This window comes from Bacillus rossius, chromosome 2, assembly GCF_032445375.1.
Source record: "Bacillus rossius redtenbacheri isolate Brsri chromosome 2, Brsri_v3, whole genome shotgun sequence".
Classification (NCBI taxonomy): domain Eukaryota; kingdom Metazoa; phylum Arthropoda; class Insecta; order Phasmatodea; family Bacillidae; genus Bacillus; species Bacillus rossius.
The window spans coordinates 81,134,496-81,154,518 of record NC_086331.1 but is presented as its reverse complement, the minus strand read 5'-3'; the positions used below and the strand labels follow the sequence as shown (position 1 = coordinate 81,154,518).

At 37.1% G+C, this 20,023-nt stretch overlaps 1 protein-coding gene across 1 annotated transcript in view; it reads left to right on the top strand.

The window, feature by feature from the left end:
- The first annotated feature begins 12,551 nt into the window (after positions 1-12,551).
- LOC134529404 (uncharacterized) overlaps positions 12,552-20,023 on the top strand; it is a 33,734-nt gene continuing 26,262 nt past the window's right edge. The window contains exons 1-2 of the mRNA XM_063363439.1: positions 12,552-16,327; positions 19,328-19,549. Coding sequence (XP_063219509.1) covers positions 15,825-16,327; positions 19,328-19,549 — 725 coding nt within the window. The 5' untranslated portion in view covers positions 12,552-15,824. The remainder of the gene's footprint in view (positions 16,328-19,327; positions 19,550-20,023) is intronic.

The following is a 20,023-nucleotide window of genomic DNA, read 5'->3' as shown; positions in this document are numbered from 1 at the left end:
TGTTTAGATTTGATCCCTGATTTATTATATCATTGATTATTCTTATTAATTTTTTCTTACGGCAGTTTTACATTAAGTACATTATATGAGTTTAAAATATCTTAGACAAAAAGATCGCCATGAGTTGGCGTTAAAATTAAACTTGACATCACACACAAGAGTTAAACCAAGCGTAGTGAGTCCAGATGGGGAAGAAAAAGAGAAAGAAGCCAAAAGATGCAAGGCCAAAATAAAAAAATAAAGGCATATCACTTAAATTTGGGGGGTAGTACTGAATATAAGTTCAAGTTAGCGCAGCGGAGGCAGATGCGTGGGACTTATCTGAAATAATCCTGCCGAGTGGCATTGTTAAATCGCTACGAGACAGAAACGTAAACGAGACAACAAGGGAATAGTATTCCCATGCAAAAGCAACTACATCTTGCCACAGGCAGTGATTAGTCTCTATCTTGGTGCAACCACAAATTCTGAGTCACGGGGCGAGTGTCTGTGACTAGCTCGATCATGCACTAGAAGGTAACAGCCGTGAGCCAGCTTGTATAGTTAAGGTGCCTTCCATGGTGCCAAAAAGGGGGAGGGGAAAAGGGTGGAGCTATGCTTAGGATAAGGGGGGAGATGGTAGCCTCTGACTGGCCATAGGTCCTTAGGTAGTAAGGACAAAAAAAAGAGACCTGGGTCGTGCTGTCCAATGGTTCCCAAGACTGCTGGAAGATGGCGCGTGTGGGCGCTAAGACTAATGGCCGGTGGCTGATGGCTCTGGTTGCAGTCGCCACCTGGCAGGAAGGGGAAGAACTATCTTTGTCTTAGTACTATAGATGACTGATAGGTTGTGCATGAGAAATGCTAGCAGCGCGTGCTTGTGGGCATGGCTTTATTCCACCGGCGGGGGAACTGGATTTACATACGGTCAGCGGGTCAATGCTCCGAACACCTGGTTCTATGAACACCAGCGAAAAACGGCCGAGCTCTGATCAGGAGCGAAGAGAAAAGGATGAGGCTTGCTGATATAATGTGGGACTGCTGGATCATCAGCGTGTGGCGCTGGGAATTCTGATGTACACTGCTCAGAGAAAGTTTGAGTGAGAGGGTACAGTCGAAAAAAGAGAAAGGAATTAGTTTGGTAAATCAAACAAAAATAAAAAATAAATAAAATTATTAGTTAAAACCTAAAAATAGTGCCAAGAGAAGCTGATGTCTGGCACAAAACTTATGAGTTATACTTTGTATCAATGACAACTTCATCATTGGATATATGTACACAGTTTTTAAGAAACTTTTTTTGTTGACCAGCACACTTATCAGAATAGGAATCACTTAGATTTCATGCGAATCATAAGTTTTCGTACTTTCGAAATACAGTAGAACAATGGAACCTATTTCATTGACTTCTCTTTTAGCATCTCCCATAGCATTCAACTTGGTTAGTTTTCAAATTGTACACAGTGAAGTAGAAAACTCAACTTTGACAAATAATATAATTTGGAGGCTTGTACATTCGGACAGGATAGCACTGCTTGAATATCAAACAAGCTACCACGGCATTGGTATCATTTGCCTTTTCTTCTCGGGATAGCCTAGTTCATAACTATGCTATAATTCAGCCTTTTCCTCTTCTTTAGTATTCAAATAAGCATGGCACTGTTCACATTAATTCTTCTCAGGAACAAAGAATGATAAGTTGAACTCATCACAAAATATTCGGAAATACATTACATAATTAGCAGAGCATTGGGTTTTCTCTTTGCACAGTTGTTCCTAGTCCCTGTGCAGATTGGCAATCATTTTATTTTCGTTCTATATACTTCTTGTTTGTCACAGCTCAGCAATAATGGCTTAGTATGCAAGGGATGCTACTGATGTGATATCTGACACTTTGCTTCATGTTCTTATTCACTTTATGGTGATTATCTTATTTACTTCTCATATCAAAGAAAATAATGTTGCCTGTTGAAGTGTTTTTCTTCTGCTGAATAATTCTTATTGGCCTGTCATCAGTGCAAAAGTCAACTTGGAAAAATTCTTACAAAAACAAGTTTTCTTGCAGTCAACAAGAAAATTTTATGATTTATTAGTGTTTTATCTCTTTATTATTCACTATTGCTTACAAGATATAATAACACGTTCCAGTTATGATCTATCAAAGGTCCGCCATTACATGAATACTGCTGGCCTTCATGTCTGCCAACTTCCAATCACAACACCATCCCCTAACGAATAACGCACTGTCACAGCGTTTGACGAACTAGTCTCTCAATCTTGCGGGCAATCTGATTTCCCGGCCACTCTTTGTGCGCACCGGACACCCCACAATTGCCCCTTTGTTCTCACGCTCACTCACAGCAGCCTCTCCCTGCTGGCTGACTTTTTCTTGTCCTCCGCTCGACGGCTCCACAGCAGCATCTCCCTGCTGGCTGACTTTTCCTTGTCCTCTGGTCGACTGCTCTTCTCCCTGGCCCCTTGCTACTTCTTCTGGTGTAAACCCTCTGAAGTAGAAGTCTAGGCTGAACCGTCTATCATGCTTCTCCACAGTCAAAGCCAACGGTCTCAGATGTACAGAGTTTCTTCTGATCTGCCGACCCTCTTGATCCCTGACCACATACAATCTTGGTGTCCCTGCTTCTCGCACTACTTCTGCAGGTTCCCACTGCCTGTCTCTATATAGCAACACTCGGTCCTGCTGGTTGAACCCTCTTTTTATTTTCGCCCTTTGATCATGCCACTGCTTGCTTTTATCTTGCTTGTCTTGTAACGCCTGAGTTACTTTGGTGTGTACTTGTGGTGTTAACAGTTTCTTGCTGACTGGCAACTTGGTCCGCACACACCGGCTCATGAGTAGCTGTGCTGGTGACACTCCCACTCCCGACAGGGGAGTATTTCTATACTCAAGTAGCATGACTGACAAGTCAGTTTTCAGATCCAGGCATCTTCTGAACATGTTCTTTGCAACTTGCACCGCCCACTCTGCTTGCCCAATAGACCTTGGGTAACCTGGGCTTCTTGTCACAACTTCAAAATCCCAACATGCTGCAAATTGCTTGTACTTGTATGAATTAAACGGCATGTTGTCAGACACGTTCACTTTCGGGACACCGTGTGTTGCAAACACTGTCAACAGTGCTGTCGTTACACCCCCAAATTGTTTGTTTTCAACTAGTACCACTTCCATCCACTTGGAAAAGTAGTCCACCAAGACCAAGTAACTTTTCCCCCAAAAGTCACACAAATCAACACCAACTTTTTCAAATGGCAGTGTTGGGACCTCATGACTAATTAGTGGCTCTGCTGTGTTCCTGCTTCTGAACTTCTGACACACAAAGCACCTACTAACCGTTGCTTCGATGTCCACTGACATGTTCGGCCAGTACAACAGCTGTCTGGTGCCTAGGTGTCCTTCGTGCAGACGGAGTAGCATTTGCAGACGCAGCGTTCCTGGTACCACTATGCGGTCATTTAGAAATAGGAGACCGTTGTCGGCATGCAAGTTATGTCTCTGAACAAAATATGCTTGTGCCTGTTGGCTGATTTGATTTTTATGTTCTGGCCACTCTGTTTGACAGTATTGCATCACCTCTCTTAGTACTTCATCACCTGACGTTGCCTGTCTGAACTCAGCCTTTCGCTCTTCTGACATCTGAACACTGTCACACACACCGACCTTGTGAACCATCTCGTTGGTCAGCTCAGCCTCTCCATCGTCACACTCTCGTATATAAGACAGTGACAACAGGTCTGCTACATGCATCAGTTTGCCCGGAATGTACTCCACTGACAGTGTGTATCGCAGCAACTTAAGTTTCATACGCTATAGTCGTACTGAGTAGACCTCTCCCACATTTTTCTTGAATACGGGCACAAGAGGTTTGTGATCTGTGTACAAAGTGACGTTACTCCCATATATGAATTGATGAAATTACCGTGCTGAAAACGGTCGGTGGATGGATCTTCGACCTCGACAGATCTTCGACCGCTTCCCCTGCACTGCTTTCTACTCCCTCCACGAGCCGTTGTGCCCGCCCTTAGTACGCCCTACTGAACAGTCACTGTTCTTATTGGCTATTGTGAACACGCTCCCATTGGCTGCCCAAGTAATAGAAAAATTAAAAAAAAAAAAAAAATTGTTTTTATTTAGCCCTTATTTCGAGCTCTCGGAGAAACTCTGTATCAGGCGCTCAGAATGCCATGGGAGGTCGGTCGACAGCAAGAAGGCTGAGGATTGGCTTTAGAGGATGGGCGAGGACACCCCGCCGTGAAGGTTTTTTTTTTTTTTTTTTTTTTGCAGAAAGGTCAGTCAAGAAAAAGACAGAGAAAGTGTCGGGCGAGCCATGCGGAGGGCTCAGACGAACTTGTATTAGGCGTTCATAATGTTGTGGGAGGTGATGGAAGGCTTTCCTATGGTGAAATGGGGAACATACAATTTTTATAAAATAATTTTTAACCAGTGTTTAACTCAACCAACAGATAAACTTTTTGAACTTAATTTTTTGTGTGTTTAGCCAAACACATCACGACATTCCATATATTTATCAAGACGTAAATATATATATATATTTTTCATTCCGTTATCATGCAATTAAAAATATGGTTATCTTATCTATTTAGCTTCAAAAATAACCTAAAATTGTAACCAAGTTGCATTTTAAATTAATTACAATTTATGTACACAACATGACACTTTAAAACAACATTATACTGTCTTAAAACTTACAGCTAAAAAACTTTCTTTTTTTACTATAATGTTTTGTCTTTGCTTATTAACATGATCTTCCTGAAAAGATTTATTTACAATGCACTAACTCCAAACGTTCCATAAAAATTGCTGAAAATACCAGTTCAATAAGTTAAAAGTTGAAACAACTAACTACAAAATAAATTTAAAGTGTTCGAAATCAGTAGTTAATAAGTTATTCATCTCTTACAACTTTACTTATCTTTAGGAATACATGGTACAATTTTCATATTATTTAAATATTCAATAAAACCTTCTGCAACTGGTTAAGAAAATCTCATTTCATTATGCTGTATGTAATTTACGTAAGATTTCATCGAACCATATATTATATTAACAAACGTTCTTATAAGAGTGATTTACTTTATTTTTAATAGGTACTATGTATTACATAAAAAAATATCAATACTTCTTTGTGCTTCACGGAAATTGAATCAACACTTTTGGGTTATGAAAAAACGGAAATATTTTAAATTCTCTATTTTTTTTTACCTCTTAAAAACTGATCAGTTACAAACAAGTAATTTTATGTTAAGGAACACAAGTCCGGGAACGAAACCCTGCAAAGCCACAGGCGCGAACACAAGCGTGCAAATTTAAACTTCGTATTCATCAAAGCATCCAATCGTTGTGACGACACGCGATCACAACTCCCAGTTTCAGGCAGTCGCTGGTTAAGACACATTAAATGGATTCATAGTAGGGAAATTTTTTCTGCTTTGCTTTTTCGTCCGCGAAGAGAAGGCAGGGAGGTAAGAAACCCAGTGGGCAGCTAAGCACGCGAGTATGGGTAAAGCGTCTGATGAGAAGGGTAGAAGCTAAGGTATAAGTACCTGTTTTTATATTATGTGAAACAGAAATTGGTTTTTAGAAAAATTAGTTGACTTGAATATAAATGCTTATTCTTTAGTTTATTTGACAACACGAATAACGAATATCACAATGTACCATCGATTTCGATAATTTTAATATATCCAATGAAGTTAAAAATTTACTGCCCAAATGGAGTATCACTTCATAATTTAGTTTTTGTAGTTTCTATTCTAGCTTATATTTATTTATAAACACTGTAAAAAGCATTAGTCAAGGAAATAAAAGTTTTAACCTGTATAAAATTTGTCCAAGTGTGAATAGTACAGTCGTAGTCAAACATACCTCGTAACATACCAAAAGTTTACTATCATAAAAAAATATTGTCACACAGATACATGTACATAAGGTCATAGAAGATAGCTTCTCATACCTGACCACAAAATTAATCTTGTTAACGCAATTATTACGGTAAACTGTCATCTATTGAATCGCTGGAGTAGTCCGAGTGTCGCAGAGTCTACTATATAACGCCCATGTTAAAATCGCATGGGCTGGGGCTTTTTAATATAAAAAAATAAAGGTCTGACTAAATAAGTCAAACATTGCTAAAAAAAAAACTGCTCAAAGTGTTGTTAGTAACTGCAGAAGCAGGATGAAACGGACATGTTCAGACCAGCAGCAAACACACGAGCACGGACACGGCCTGTGCTGCGTTCACCCCGCGGTGGCGGCCAGAACGCTGCAGGTTGCGTAGGCCGCCTAGTGTTTTATGTGCAAAATTGGTGTAGTGGTGTGATATCACACAATGACAAGTGCAGCAGAAAAACTTATCGAAGCAGTGAAGGCAAACATTGTGTTATATGATATGTCAGATCCTGAGTACAAGAATATCAGAAGAAAAGATGTGGTTTGGAATGAAATCGGCAAAACGCTAAGAATATATAGTACAGTTGCTGCTCATCTTCAATTACAGCTGCAAGAAGTAATGTTTCCTCTACTAGGTACGGCCGATCCATTTATGCGCAATACAGAGACTCGTGTGCAAATATCGCTACCGCCACCGCTACCGCGCCCGCGCCCGCCACCGCTCTGGTGTGTGACAACCTTTAATTACAATACATTATAATAAGGTAACATGGTCAGAATCGGGTCAGAGGTCGAATCGGGTTCAATCTTGTTGAATCGGTTTGAATCTTGTTCTCTGCATCAGTACTGGTAAACGAAAAAGAGATAGGCCGCTTCCGCTATCTAGTGTTGAAGAACATAACTTGTTGTAGTGAACGTGCTTGCAACGTTTCCGGTGCGATGCGTTAACCCAAAGCCAAACATATAAACGTAACCCAACCAACCATCCACTGTGTTGTACACCAGACTGCTGGTTCTTACTGTGTATAGCTCGTCGCCTGCTTCCCGCTCCTTTCAAAGGCGATGCGATAGCGCATCCTCTCAGCCAGCGGATTAATGCCTGGATGTGCGCAAAATTTAAATTAGCACAAGTGTTTGCGCCTGTAACTTTGCAAGTTTGTGTTTTGGGACATTAGTTCCTTAGCAAAAATTACTTGTTTTGTTATTACCTGCCACCCATTATATTTATATCCAGCTGTTTCCGAAGACTCGATGTATATTTTCATGCACTGTAGTACCTACCCATTCTTTGAAGTCAAAGTATAAAAATTTTGATGCCAAAATTTATCTTCTAAATATTTTATCTCTTCTCTTGACACTAAACTTGACTCTAACTATACGATAGAGCATACATATCTGAAGTTGCCAAACCACAAATGAAGAAGAGTAGATCTGTTTAACACAACTTGAAACTAATACGTTTCTGTGGTAATAACATCAAAAATATTTCTGCTAGCTTTGATATTTCAGATATATTATGGCCATAACACACATCCTTTGAAAACCAGGGAAACAGATTTAGGTGCAAAAATATTTTTTTAATATTATCTACCTACTCTTGACTGTCAAGAAATGATGGAGCATAGCCTACATCCCCAAAGATTCCAAAACAACAATTTATAAGTGTACATTAGTTTAGAAAATTACTTATAACTTGAATATTTATCAGTTTCTGCAGTGGTAGGCCATAAATATTTGTGTCGAAATTAATACTTTCAAAAAGAAAAATTATGATTTTAAGTAAATGTCAAACTGCGTAGAAATTTTAGGATGTTTGTAATTTTTCAAACGTAATACTTTTAAATGAAAATAATTCTTTAAAGGAGTGGGCAACGATAGAATTAAAAAAGGATTCAAAATTTGCTTATGTTGCGAAAATACCAGTGGAAATATGAGCTCCGTGTGACATGTGGTTCTGGAGATTTTAGCGTGTTAAATATGAAAAGCGACAGCGCTTGACGTTCTTTTTCAGAAGTTCGCTTCTTAATGCCTGAAAGCATTTTTTGAACTGTTTTAGCTGCAGAAATAGCGCCTTACGTGATAAATAAAGTAACCTTCCATAAGTTTCCGTCCCGCGAAAACTAATTAGTTCGCTATAAAGCGAGAGGAAGAAAAATCTATCAGGATTCCTTTGTTCAGAATAAATATACAAATGTTTGTACGGTTCACTTTAGAGATAATTACTTTGAACTGAAATTTCGGTGCAAGTCTTTTTTATTTTCTTATATTTATTCGTAGCGGCCGCGTTAAACATCGAATCTGTTCCCAGCTAAAAACTGGAAGCCGAAACAGACATAAGAACGTAAATTTTTCCTACAAGTTACTATACATGATAATAAATTCATGAAGAATGTGCTATTTGTTCTTTTGAAGTTTTGTGTTTTTAAATCGATCATACTGTAGGAACACAAGTACACTACATGTAGTAGGCTTATATCCGAAATTCTGGTGACAGTTTAATTTATTCTTGAACAAGGACGAAAAAAAGTCAATATTTATATTTTGTGCATGACAGCTGTAAACCCCCAAGACTTTAAAAATAAATATTAGTAACCTACAAGATAACAACTTGTCCTTGTTCATAATTTTACTGCCTACTCTACTGCTGATATAATTTTACCTCATAAAGATGAAGAATATTTCAGGAAAATAATTGTAAATTATAAAGAGAAAAAAGAATGATAATTAAACATTTATCTTTATTGAGTAACGATGTTGGTGGGAAGGGAAGATACGTAAAATAACAGAAATGTCTTTCAGGCGGACAGGAATGCCGGACAATGAAGTATACATATTAACATTCATATGTGTAACCAACCTTCAATCTCCTTTTATTACTTTAAACAAAGTCATCTTATATGCTACCAAATTGGAGAGGCTTGGAAACGTGCTCAGCAGAAACAGTTACTTATCCAGAGGAGGAGATCTGAAAAAATAGCACATAAATTTGGCACACACACCGCTCAGGTTGAGTGTAAGTGTGGATCGGCAAAGGCAAACTAAATAAAACACTGGATATCTGGTTCTAATTTACTGGATAGTTTCGTTGTCACCATAATCAAGCGTACACAGATACATCAGATAAATAAAAACAGATTACTTTTAGTTATGGTAAGAATTAGACAATCACCATTAATGTAAGCTAAATTTGTAACAGTCGACAATTCATTTTTACAGAACAGAATTATAATTTTATCAATCTTACATAATAATTTTTCCACAGGCCGGCCCGTTAGTTGTGAAAATACATTAAGCAATTTTACATGATACTAAATTAAGTCAAGCTTATTACTGTATAATATTAAAGAAATATATTTGTCTATTTGTCTAATTTCTCAAGATCCTAAAAGGCCCATTTTGAAAGGTCTTCGCTCTGTGGCAATCTGTTGATTAATTTGTTTTTGTTTAAGATTCTAGAGATAATAAATTTGACATTTCTAATTTTCTTTTTGTCTACTCATCCTGCCAGCCAGTACACGACTGAAGCACCCGGGATGGCACAGGTGGAGAGAAGGGGTAGGTCCGAAAACTGGTCCTCGGGCTGGAGTGGAAACGATTCCCGCTCGTGACATGGAACCCACTGTGAAACAGGTCACACAGTGATAAAAAAAAAGGAGAAAGAATTTAACCGGGAGGATCAGAGGTTAATTATAAGGCCAAAAGCGGGTATGTGAACGCTTAGTGAGAGATAGGGAGAGAGAACATTTACCACAAAAGTGGGCACGATCCAGAAGATTTACTCCATGGATGGGGATCGGAGCACCACAGGAGCCGATCCGAAACGCAATAATGCACGCGACATGGTGACGACTTTTAATACTACCACAGATTGTAAAGTGAGTTGGGATAACACCCTTACTTTAGGTAACTACATATTTTCGAGTCGATGGGTCGCGAAACTTCGTCGCGGTAGAATACGATCAGTAGTCGTGGCGGTCGTTGAGCCGAGACTCGTCGATAGCAATTGTCACAAGTACCCAAAAGAACTGTCCCCCAGGGTGTCGAGACCAGAAGGGAGGGGAGGGAACCAAAATAGGCGGAGCTAGTAGGACTTACGGGGGAGAGAAACGCTTTATGATTGGTCAGTTGTACAGCCTGGGTAGGCCCTACAAGAAAATTAAAACAAACCGCGGCTGCACAACTTGGTTCGCGAAGCTGCCGTTGGCTCGCGCCACTAGGTGGGTGCTCTAAGCTAGTAGCACAGCAGACAGGACTCCAGGAGGTGTCACCACCTGGTGAGCAAACCCAGGAGTTACCTATGATAGTTCTAAATGTTGCCAAGAGATGGCGCATGGCTTCAGTTAAAGGCCTAGACTACAGAGGGGAAGGAGGGGTGTTCACAGGTTCTTGGGCGGAGCCATGGTTCCTGTAGACTCAGCATGAAACTGAAATGGAGGGGGGGGGGGGGGGAGAAGCGAGGAAAACTGCGTTTGCAAAGACAGCATGATACGTTATCCAATGAGCATGACCCGACGTGGGACAAACAAGACATGAGAACTGATTAGTGCTGCTGGGCACCAGCGAAATAATAAAGGAAGGCATGACTGCAGGCACTGAGGAGGCACTGACAAGCCCATCTCATACGTGAGGCAAAGTGAGAGATACGTGAAGCTAACATCCCGCAAGCGAAGGGAGCGAGTCCTGCTTGGGAATTCCCAGCCCTGATGGAATGGCGAAGCACTAGCTGTCCTAACCGACCCGAATTAAGAAAGAGGTCCATGAGTTAATTTAAAAAGAAATTTGGGCCTATCAATGGCCTACAAAAATTAACCATAGAAAGCCAAAGGCCAATTTGTGCCAACCGAAATGCTGATTTTCGGCACAATCTCCCCCACTGATGGCGGAGCCCAGGGTTAATTATAGGTCAGACTCCTTACCTAACTACCTAAACTTTCACAAACCGAAAAAGTTTAATTGAGGTATCGGTATTATTTATTGTTAAATTATACTTTATGGTGAATGAGGAACTCACAGAATGTTGATCTCAGTTGCTGGTCATGGTGTTATTCTCAAAAATGGGCACTGAGCAAGGCCGAAAAACACTGAGGAAGATCTGGAGCTCTGTCCTAGGAATCTCAGTGAAAAGTGGGGAATGTATACCCCTGTAACTTAAAGCTGAAATGGGAATGAACACCCCTGTACAATACATCTTTCCACAAGAAGCCAAAGGCATTGGGACTTAGCCCGCTCAATCTGGTGATAGATAAGACGGAATGAATTTGATTCTTGCTCAAAAGGCGTATCAAAACCTCGGTCCCAGAATGACATTTATTAGCTAAGCATAGGATCCTATTGTCCATGGTCTGAAGGGTGATCAGTCCGACAGGCTGGAACAGTGATGCCTAAGCGGGAAGTTCCCGAAAGCTAGATTGGGTGTGAAATCCAAAAGATCAACAACTCTTTTGAAATGATAAATTTAGAAGAAAAAAAAAGATTTCTGTAAAAAGGTGTAGGAGCTTCTGCTAAAACAACTCTGATGTTAAGAATATAGTTTATGTGCTCCTTCAGATCTCCTCCTCTGGATAAGTAACTGTTTCTGCTGAGCACATTTCCAAGCCTCTCCAATTTGGTTGCATATAAGATGACTTTGTTTATAGTAATAAAAGGAGATCGAAGGTAGGTTACAGATGTGGCAAGTGACTTGGGCCTAGGAAACTTGTCTATTTTCCGATGTCGCCCAATAAAGCACATTTGTTAGCAAGATTTTCTTTATTTTGTAAAATAGTTGTTCGTAAACTGTTCAGGATGCGACCAGTATGAAGTGGGATGGAAACTACAGTAAAGGGACCTTCTTTAACGATAAAAACAAAACATGGACACACATTTATATGGCGATTTAAAAAATATATAAAATAATATTATGATTTAATTAAAAAACGACTGTATTGTACATTTGCGGCTTAGGTTTAAAAACGTTTCAGATACTATAGTGTTTTACTTTTTATGACGCATTCAACTATAAAATCATGCACAAATACGTTGATTCTACTATTCCAACAATATGTATACATATCTTTGAATATTTAGAAGCATCGGGATAGGGCTTGTGTTTGGTTTGGAATGTACTTATTGCTGCTGGTCCAAATCGATTGTGATTAATTTGATTTGGTCCTCGGCGGCTTCTGGCCGAAACACATACGTACGTATATTTGTGAAGATCATCTACAATAAAACAAACCTTAGGTTTTAATGAATACACAAAAGAAAACAACTAATAAATTAAACACATCGAGTGTGGGTAACATTAACGTTAAAAAAAAATATTTTCTGATGTTACCAGCTCCTTAAGACCGATCAGGTAAAGTGTTTCTGTATTCAGCTATTTAATTTTGTTTCATATTATTATGTTTTATTAATTACTTAAGAAATATATAAATTGCCATCTTATGATCGAGGTAGCGATGTGCAGTTTTGAGAATTCGGGGTGAACTTTGGACAAGTCATTTAGATTTCTTTTTTTCTCAAATTTATCGAGGTGGTTCCTTACTGTAAATGTCATGGCTAATTCCATCTCCAACACACCCTGCCTGATGTGTGTTGATATAAGTGCCAGACTCTACTGACCTCACTTTAACGAAATAATAATGAGGAATTTAGTTGACCAACTTACAAAGAGTGTATTCACAATTCTTAATTTAACAAAATTGCTTATTAAATAAATAAAATATATATTATTTTAAAATTCAATATTTTAGTCTATTTAGTTTTGGAAACGAATGCTAATTAAAATAAACTGTCACACCGAATAGAAAAATCTAATTCAAACAAAACGTAACGTTAAAAACGACAAAACCAACAAACAGTAAGTGGAACGAAATTAAATGTTTTGGAACATATGTTTGTGACAAAATACACATTCACATTTTAATACACGATATATGTTTGAGGTGAAATTTCATATTTCTTTTGGACAAAAATGAAATAAAAAAAAAAAGGTTTATTTTGATAACTTATCACACTTTCTTTTCCAATTAATTTATAATGCACTTAAAAATGTATTAGATTTTTAATACATCACGCACGTTAAACGCAAAATAAACTCCCTGAATTTCTCCCTCCAAAAACCGGTGTACTTTCGAATATGCCACGTACACATGGTAATAATATTAATATAACTACTAGTACATAAGTAATAAGTATGAAAAATTTTTGTTCAGTATTATTCTGACGGAATAACGTCCGTCTACATTATACAATCCACAAAATCCATGTGGCCAAACTAATTGTTAAGTTGTTTGTGCTTTTCGAATCAAAATTTTCACATATTTTTATTGATTCTGTCTTTATTTCTGTTCAAACTGTTTCTATGGATTTTTTCCTGCCAATTTTGCTTTCTAAATACAATGTTATATGTTTGTGAACAGAATAAAATGACTATTCAAACGAAAGAAAATATATTTTTGTTAAGATGGCGGTAGAAGATTAGAATATAACGGTCAGAAAAGTATAGTAATTAAAAGGCTAGTTGGTAAACGCAAATGTGACAAGTTATGAAATCTTAATCATGAAACTTTTTTCTTTTTACTCAAACTTTATCTAAATAAATCATGTAGTGCTACAGGAAAATTAAATAAATTGTTTCCATATTTTAGATACCTAAATTGTTAAAACTGTAATGTTTATTTAAAAAACATTTATGTTGAATAAAATGTAATGTTTTAATAAAATAATACTTTGAAATAAATAAAATTAACTTGTTACATAAACCAATCTATTACTGGATTAATACAAAATTAATCCCAAAAAAATTATTTTAAAGAATATAAGAATAAAAACTAATGTATTTGTTTGTATTTACGATTATGTTTTTCCGCCATATTTAAATCATAAAAAAGCGATCACCCTCTTCTTTCTTGAGGTGCTCATCACATGGCAGCCTGGTGAGAGTAGGGTCTACACAGGTTCTGTTGCCTCTTGTCGTCTTATCGGATTTGTTATGTGTATTACTTTCACTCTTCCCTTCGTCACTTGGACGTAAGAGGAAGTACTTTGTACTTGAAGTGGCCCAAATTGCGTTCATCATAAAGTTATCTTTATCTTTATATATATATTTCTTGTGTGCGTGTGTATGTCACTGAACTCCTCCTAGACGGCTGGACCGATTTTGATGAAATTTTGTGTGTGAGTTCACGGGGATTCGAGGATGGTTTAGATTCACAATTGGATATTTTATCTTGATTCTGAGTTAAGAAAAACTAAAAAAAACACGCTTTAAAAGCAAAAATTGCAACGCATTATTAGAAGCCATTAAGTTTTGCTATTGTAAGGAACTAAGTAGAGAGTAAGAAAAAAATAAAGATCCTGACAGTTTATAGCGTCGCCATATTTGTTTCAATTTTCAATACCCTTTTTGTATATTACAATTTAAATTGCAGAAAAGAAATCATGTTTCATAGCCACACAAATAGTGAGGATGGTTTAGATTCACAATTGGATATTTTATCTCGATTATAAGTTAATAAAAACTAAAAAAACACGCTTTAAAAGCAAAAATTGCAACGCATTATTAGAAGCCATTAAGTTTTGCTATTGTAAGGAACTAAGTAGAGAGTAAGAAAAAAATAAAGATCCTGACAGTTTATAGTGTCGCCATATTTGTTTCAATTTTCAATACCCTTTTTGTATATTACAATTTAAATTGCAGAAAAAAATCATGTTTCATAGCCACACAAATAGTGAGTGTGTGTCATTTCTCTATGTCCACGAGGTCTCGCCGCGTAAATTTTCTCCTTGGAGCGAACCCGTCCGCTTAATTAAATAAACAGCTTTTATCGTTGAATGATTTCATGATTTATTTAATGAAAATATGCTCTCATAAAAAAAATTAGTTAGATAGACATTCAATAGGTGTCTTTCTCTCACTCTCTCTCTCTCTCTGAAATGTATGTAGCTTGCTCGCGGGTCAGTAATGCAGACAATCTTTACATTCTAGCTCGAGATGGAAAAAACAGTAAATGTGGTTTACAAAGACATTTTATGAAGTGTCTTCCCGTCATTACATTTGAAAGTAGAAACATATTTACTCAAAATTTAGGTAGTAACATATTTTTATTGCAAAGACTAAAATAGAGGTGAGAAAAATTATCATTTGTGAACATAAGAAAACTACTACAACTGTATCAACTGTTATGTTATAATGTTTAAATTTCTAAATGGTGCAAGATAATACAAAATTACATGCGGAAAAAGTCGTGGGCAGCAGATACTTATAGTTATAGGTGTGGGGCTATGCATTCTGATTTTTCATATACTGCATGGATGCGAACATGTAAGAATAATCTATCTATATTACTATAATAAAACAGTACTTTTTCTGTCTGTCTGTTTGTACGCGATTTTGATGAAATTTTGTGTGTGAGTTCACGGGGAATTGAGGATGGTTTAGATTCACAATTGGATATTTTATCTCGATTCTGAGTTAAGAAAAACTAAAAATACACGCTTTAAAAGCAAAAAAACTAAGCATTGTTGATAATTAGCCTCCATGGCAACGGGCTTTTGCATTGTTGTTGCCTTCTGCGTAACCATGGGAAAGGTTTTTGGTAACGGCAGTGGCGTGCCCAAGAGGAGGGGTATGTATAATGAGAAGATACAAAATGTCCAGCGTAGAAATACTTACCGCCATATCCATATCTCACAAAAAGTACATTTGGGCAGGACAATGTCTGTCGGGTCCGCTAGAAAGATATATAGAGAGATAGAGAGAGTTATAGAGATATACATAGAGAGATAGAGAATTAGAGAGATAAAGAGAGATGCTTAGTATACGTTTAAAAAATTACAAAAAAAAATTGATTGAGGCATTGCAACGCATGCCGGGCATCATCTATTTACTTATATATTTTGAACGTTCTTACTCGTACTTTGAAGGCGTGGGAACATGGTGTTGGTAATAGTTGTAACTTTTTTTTCATGGAAAAAATTTCTCTTTTGCCCTTGGTACTCCGAGAAGAGAGGTCTGACCCTGCTCCCTCAGTGGCTATTGTTTCTCAAACCTTACACTTACAATAGTTACAAGTTTTCTGTGTGGAGAAGTTTCTCTTTTGCCCTTGGTGTTCCGAAAATAAAGGGTTCTGTAGTCACTCAGTTGTTATACTTTGTCGAACCCTACACGAGCGCGGTCATGTTGGGAGCAGAGTCTCAAAACACCGACATATCCAATGAAGATGATCGTATTCTTCTGGCTCAACCCTCCGCAACGAGTGAGGTGGTTGAAACTGTTCGCGAAATAGAACCAATTGCGGGTACCAGTCGCGAGGACAACCGCGAAGAATTCGAGAACGTCCCATCGGTTGCTTTATCTGGGAACCGGCGTGGGATTATAGTGTACTACGATGGAAAAGGACACCTATTCCACTTTGACAAAGAAAAGCACGGCAAAAGGTTAGTATAATACCACTGTTAGATTTGGGTTCCTTTAATTTTTTTTCCGTATTCGTAATGTCTAAAATTGTTATATTGAATCTATACGTACTAGTATCCTTTACTATTACATCTATTATTTTTGTAATTATCTTGTTCTTAAGAGAATGACGATAATACAAAAACAATTGCAGAATCTGAACGACTTGACAAAATTCGATGGGGTTGGTTTTGTCGGCCGGGTATTTTCATTACGGAGAACTTAATTAACAGATAAAGTCATGGAAGTGTATGGTTCACAACAAATTGCAAACTGTTATTCATAAAATAAAAGCTTTAAACCAACTAAAAACTATGAAAAATATTTGGTTGAAAATTATTGATATCTCATAAGAAAATCATATATTAAGACCAAATCTAAGAAACGAAAAAATTTCAACTTTAAAATGATTTTAACATATTTAAACATTATTTTATGCAAATGTAAAGAAAAAAAATTTAAATACATTTCGTTCTAAAATTTGATTAAAATTAAGGCTTCTTGTGTAATTTGAATAACGAAACAGTCAAATATGTTTTTTTTCAATACTTAAGTTTATGTAAAACAGTTGGCAATTATTATTTTTTAACTTTATACTCTACTGAATATTTCTGTATATTCAGGTCTCTGTAATGAAAATATCTAGCCGATAAAACCAACCCAATTAAATTCTGTTTAGATTCTATTATTCCTTTATATCCACTTCATTCTTGCCCGATGCGACCTTTCCTATTCTCTTAACACACTATCCAAAAATTTCTAGTTGCTGATTTATACTTGAATACGTGTGACTATAAAATGTCAGTTCTCATAAGTTCGTATTTATTAATATATTTTTTTACCTAACGCCTTATTTTTCATCTTCTATTTTAATCTCATTTCCATTCAAAACATCTCCCGGCTGTGAACATTCTGGTTACCACACGCCACGTAATTCTACTTTAATTTAAACCGATGTCCTCTTCAACATCGCAATGTTAATTCATTATCGCTGTTTTTTAGTCCCAGGGAATCGGCGCGGCCCTGGAGCGTTTATTTCTCGGGTTCCGTGTAGTCCTCAACTTGAAATTGACCGTGAACCTGTCGAGCTTGTCCGCAGTATTTTTTTTTGTGCGGCAGTTCGATGTCTTGCCAAGGGTTGGGTTGCTTCCACCCTTCACTGCATTGTTCGGCTGCGTGGTCAGTCGGGGGCCTACCACGTCCATTCTTTTCATCTTCTAGCTCTTGAAACCTTTCTTCATAGCGGGATTCCCTTGCACTCTTTAATCGTATATTCACACTTACGTAAAATCTGAGCCCAGTCGTGATTTGTTTTTATTTTTAAAATGATCACGGTTCCTAATTTATTTACATCAGGTCCCTTCGTTTACCTTAACTTGTCACGTCACACGTGCTGTCTTAACAGTTAGGCCTATAACTGTGTTTCTGAATTGTTTTGAAATAAACAAAAATAATTTTTCAAGCATGGTGTGTATTTTCTTTTATTTTTGTTAGTAATTAAAAATATTAGGACCCATGTTTATTTATTGATTAGTACTTTCCAACATTCGTTTCTTCCCGCCAGATCACTGTACTCTACTGTTTTGCTCATGTCTCCCACTATATTTATGTGTTTTTTATTAGTAGAAATCACTTAGGTATAGCTGTTGTACGTATCTGCAAAGTGTCTTGTATCAGTTTCTTAGTTTTGAATTCACACTGTGAAAAGAAATTACCATGGCGTATGGTATGTAACTAGCGAAGCATTTGCTAGGGTTTATCCGGGAAACCATTGAAAACAGAAATAAGAGTTGCTGAGCGGGATTAGAACCCAGATCATCCGAAATGACAAGTGACTGCTTCATCTCACTCTATAATTTACTTTGAATGAATTTATTGTAGGTTTCTTCGATGATTACATCTCATTTTTCATGCCGGATAATGCACCAGGTTTAAGGGTGACTGGCACTTACCACATGCCTAACGCTTCTACGCGGTAGCAGTATTTTCGTCGACGTTACGCCTCTGTAAGAATAAGCAATGATCTTGATGGTATATGCAATCAAAGTAGTTACAAGTAAGAACATACTCATTCTCACACCAAAATATTTACCTACATTGCAACAAAATTTTCAATAACACACTAATAAGAACATGTGCAACTTGACTCTATATATGAATTGGTTTTTTGTAAGAGAACTCGCTCACCTAAATATTATTTTAAAATTCCATTGTCAGCCAGAAAATAAATACTCACTGATAAGCACAGTTTCCTTAGCAATACCAGTAGCAGTATGCTTCACTAGTTTTCAAATTCGACACACTGTTTTACAATTACGTGTTCACTCTATTCTCTAATTCATATTTTGAACCTCTGGCTCTTGCGCTAATAAGGAGTAGAACGTGTTAGTGCGCATGGCTACTAAGAAATTGCGAATGTTGGTTTTGGCCATACATTTGGTACCAAATTTTTAGTTTTGTTATGCATGTTTACAGAGAACACATTATTCATCACAGTGATCATGAATAGCTACTGAAGTGTTAATAGTTAAAAATACTCGTATACTGTCGCCTAATGTTCGACCACCAAAATTTATCTCACCAAATTTTCAATCATTTTATTTCGCAATGACTTCTGTTGCTCGTAAATGGAGATTTTATAGTTTAATTACCAACTGTACGAAAATTTTCACTTGCGGTTTACATGAGTCAAACAGGCCCATATATTTTACAAAATAGTATTTGCTTAAGTTTTTTATGCATTTGTGATTCTCAGATTCTTTACATAATGTAATTAAATTCTATATCATATCATTGAAGGGCATGATTTCAAACTGAAATGTTCATATATTTTGTACACTAGTTATTATAGGCTGAAATTCACAGTAGAAATTTTGTACTGAAACTTTAAAGTTTCTAAAGATATCAGGTTATCAATATATAAATGTCGGTTTACTGACAAACTCTTACAAAATTAACAAATGAACTTATGTTTTTCACAGGTTTCTAAAGTGTGCAAAATACCACGCTGGGTGTCGAGCCCGTGCCAGTATGAACCTGGAGGATGGGTCGCCCATCAAGCCCACATTGAGAAGTGTGCTTCACAACCATGGCCCGAACCCTCAGTGTGTGGGAGTTATACAGTTCAGAAAATTGTTGTCACAACGATCGAGTGTTGAAACTACCCTACCACTTGCCATGATCTACAATGATGAAGTTCAGAGGTAACTTTTAAATTTAGAAATGGTGTATTGATAAGCATTTTGATCCCGAAAGGCAGTTATTTTACTTGTCATACAGTGTGTGTATTGCCTTAATTTGTAGATATTCACATTTGAAGACGAGGTTCACATAAATTATCGCAAAAAATTATTAGGATCGTTATTTCACTTAGTCGTGAATGTAATAGCTCCAACGTATTTTTGTCACACCTAATGCTAGTGTTTCTTTTGTAACTGTCTACGATAGGCTCAAGTAGCTCTTTTGCACTTGACTAAATAAATGAAAACACAGCTTCGATATTATACATAGAACTTCCGAGATGCGCCTGAATGTAATTACGGAGTATTAAATATTTCTTCCAGCCGTTAGCGTAAGAAAAACTTGCACAATTATGCAAACAATCATCGTAAAAAAACTTTCTTCATAAAACGCCATCTCTAGAAATTGCATGTTAGAAAAAAAATTGTTTTGTTAGG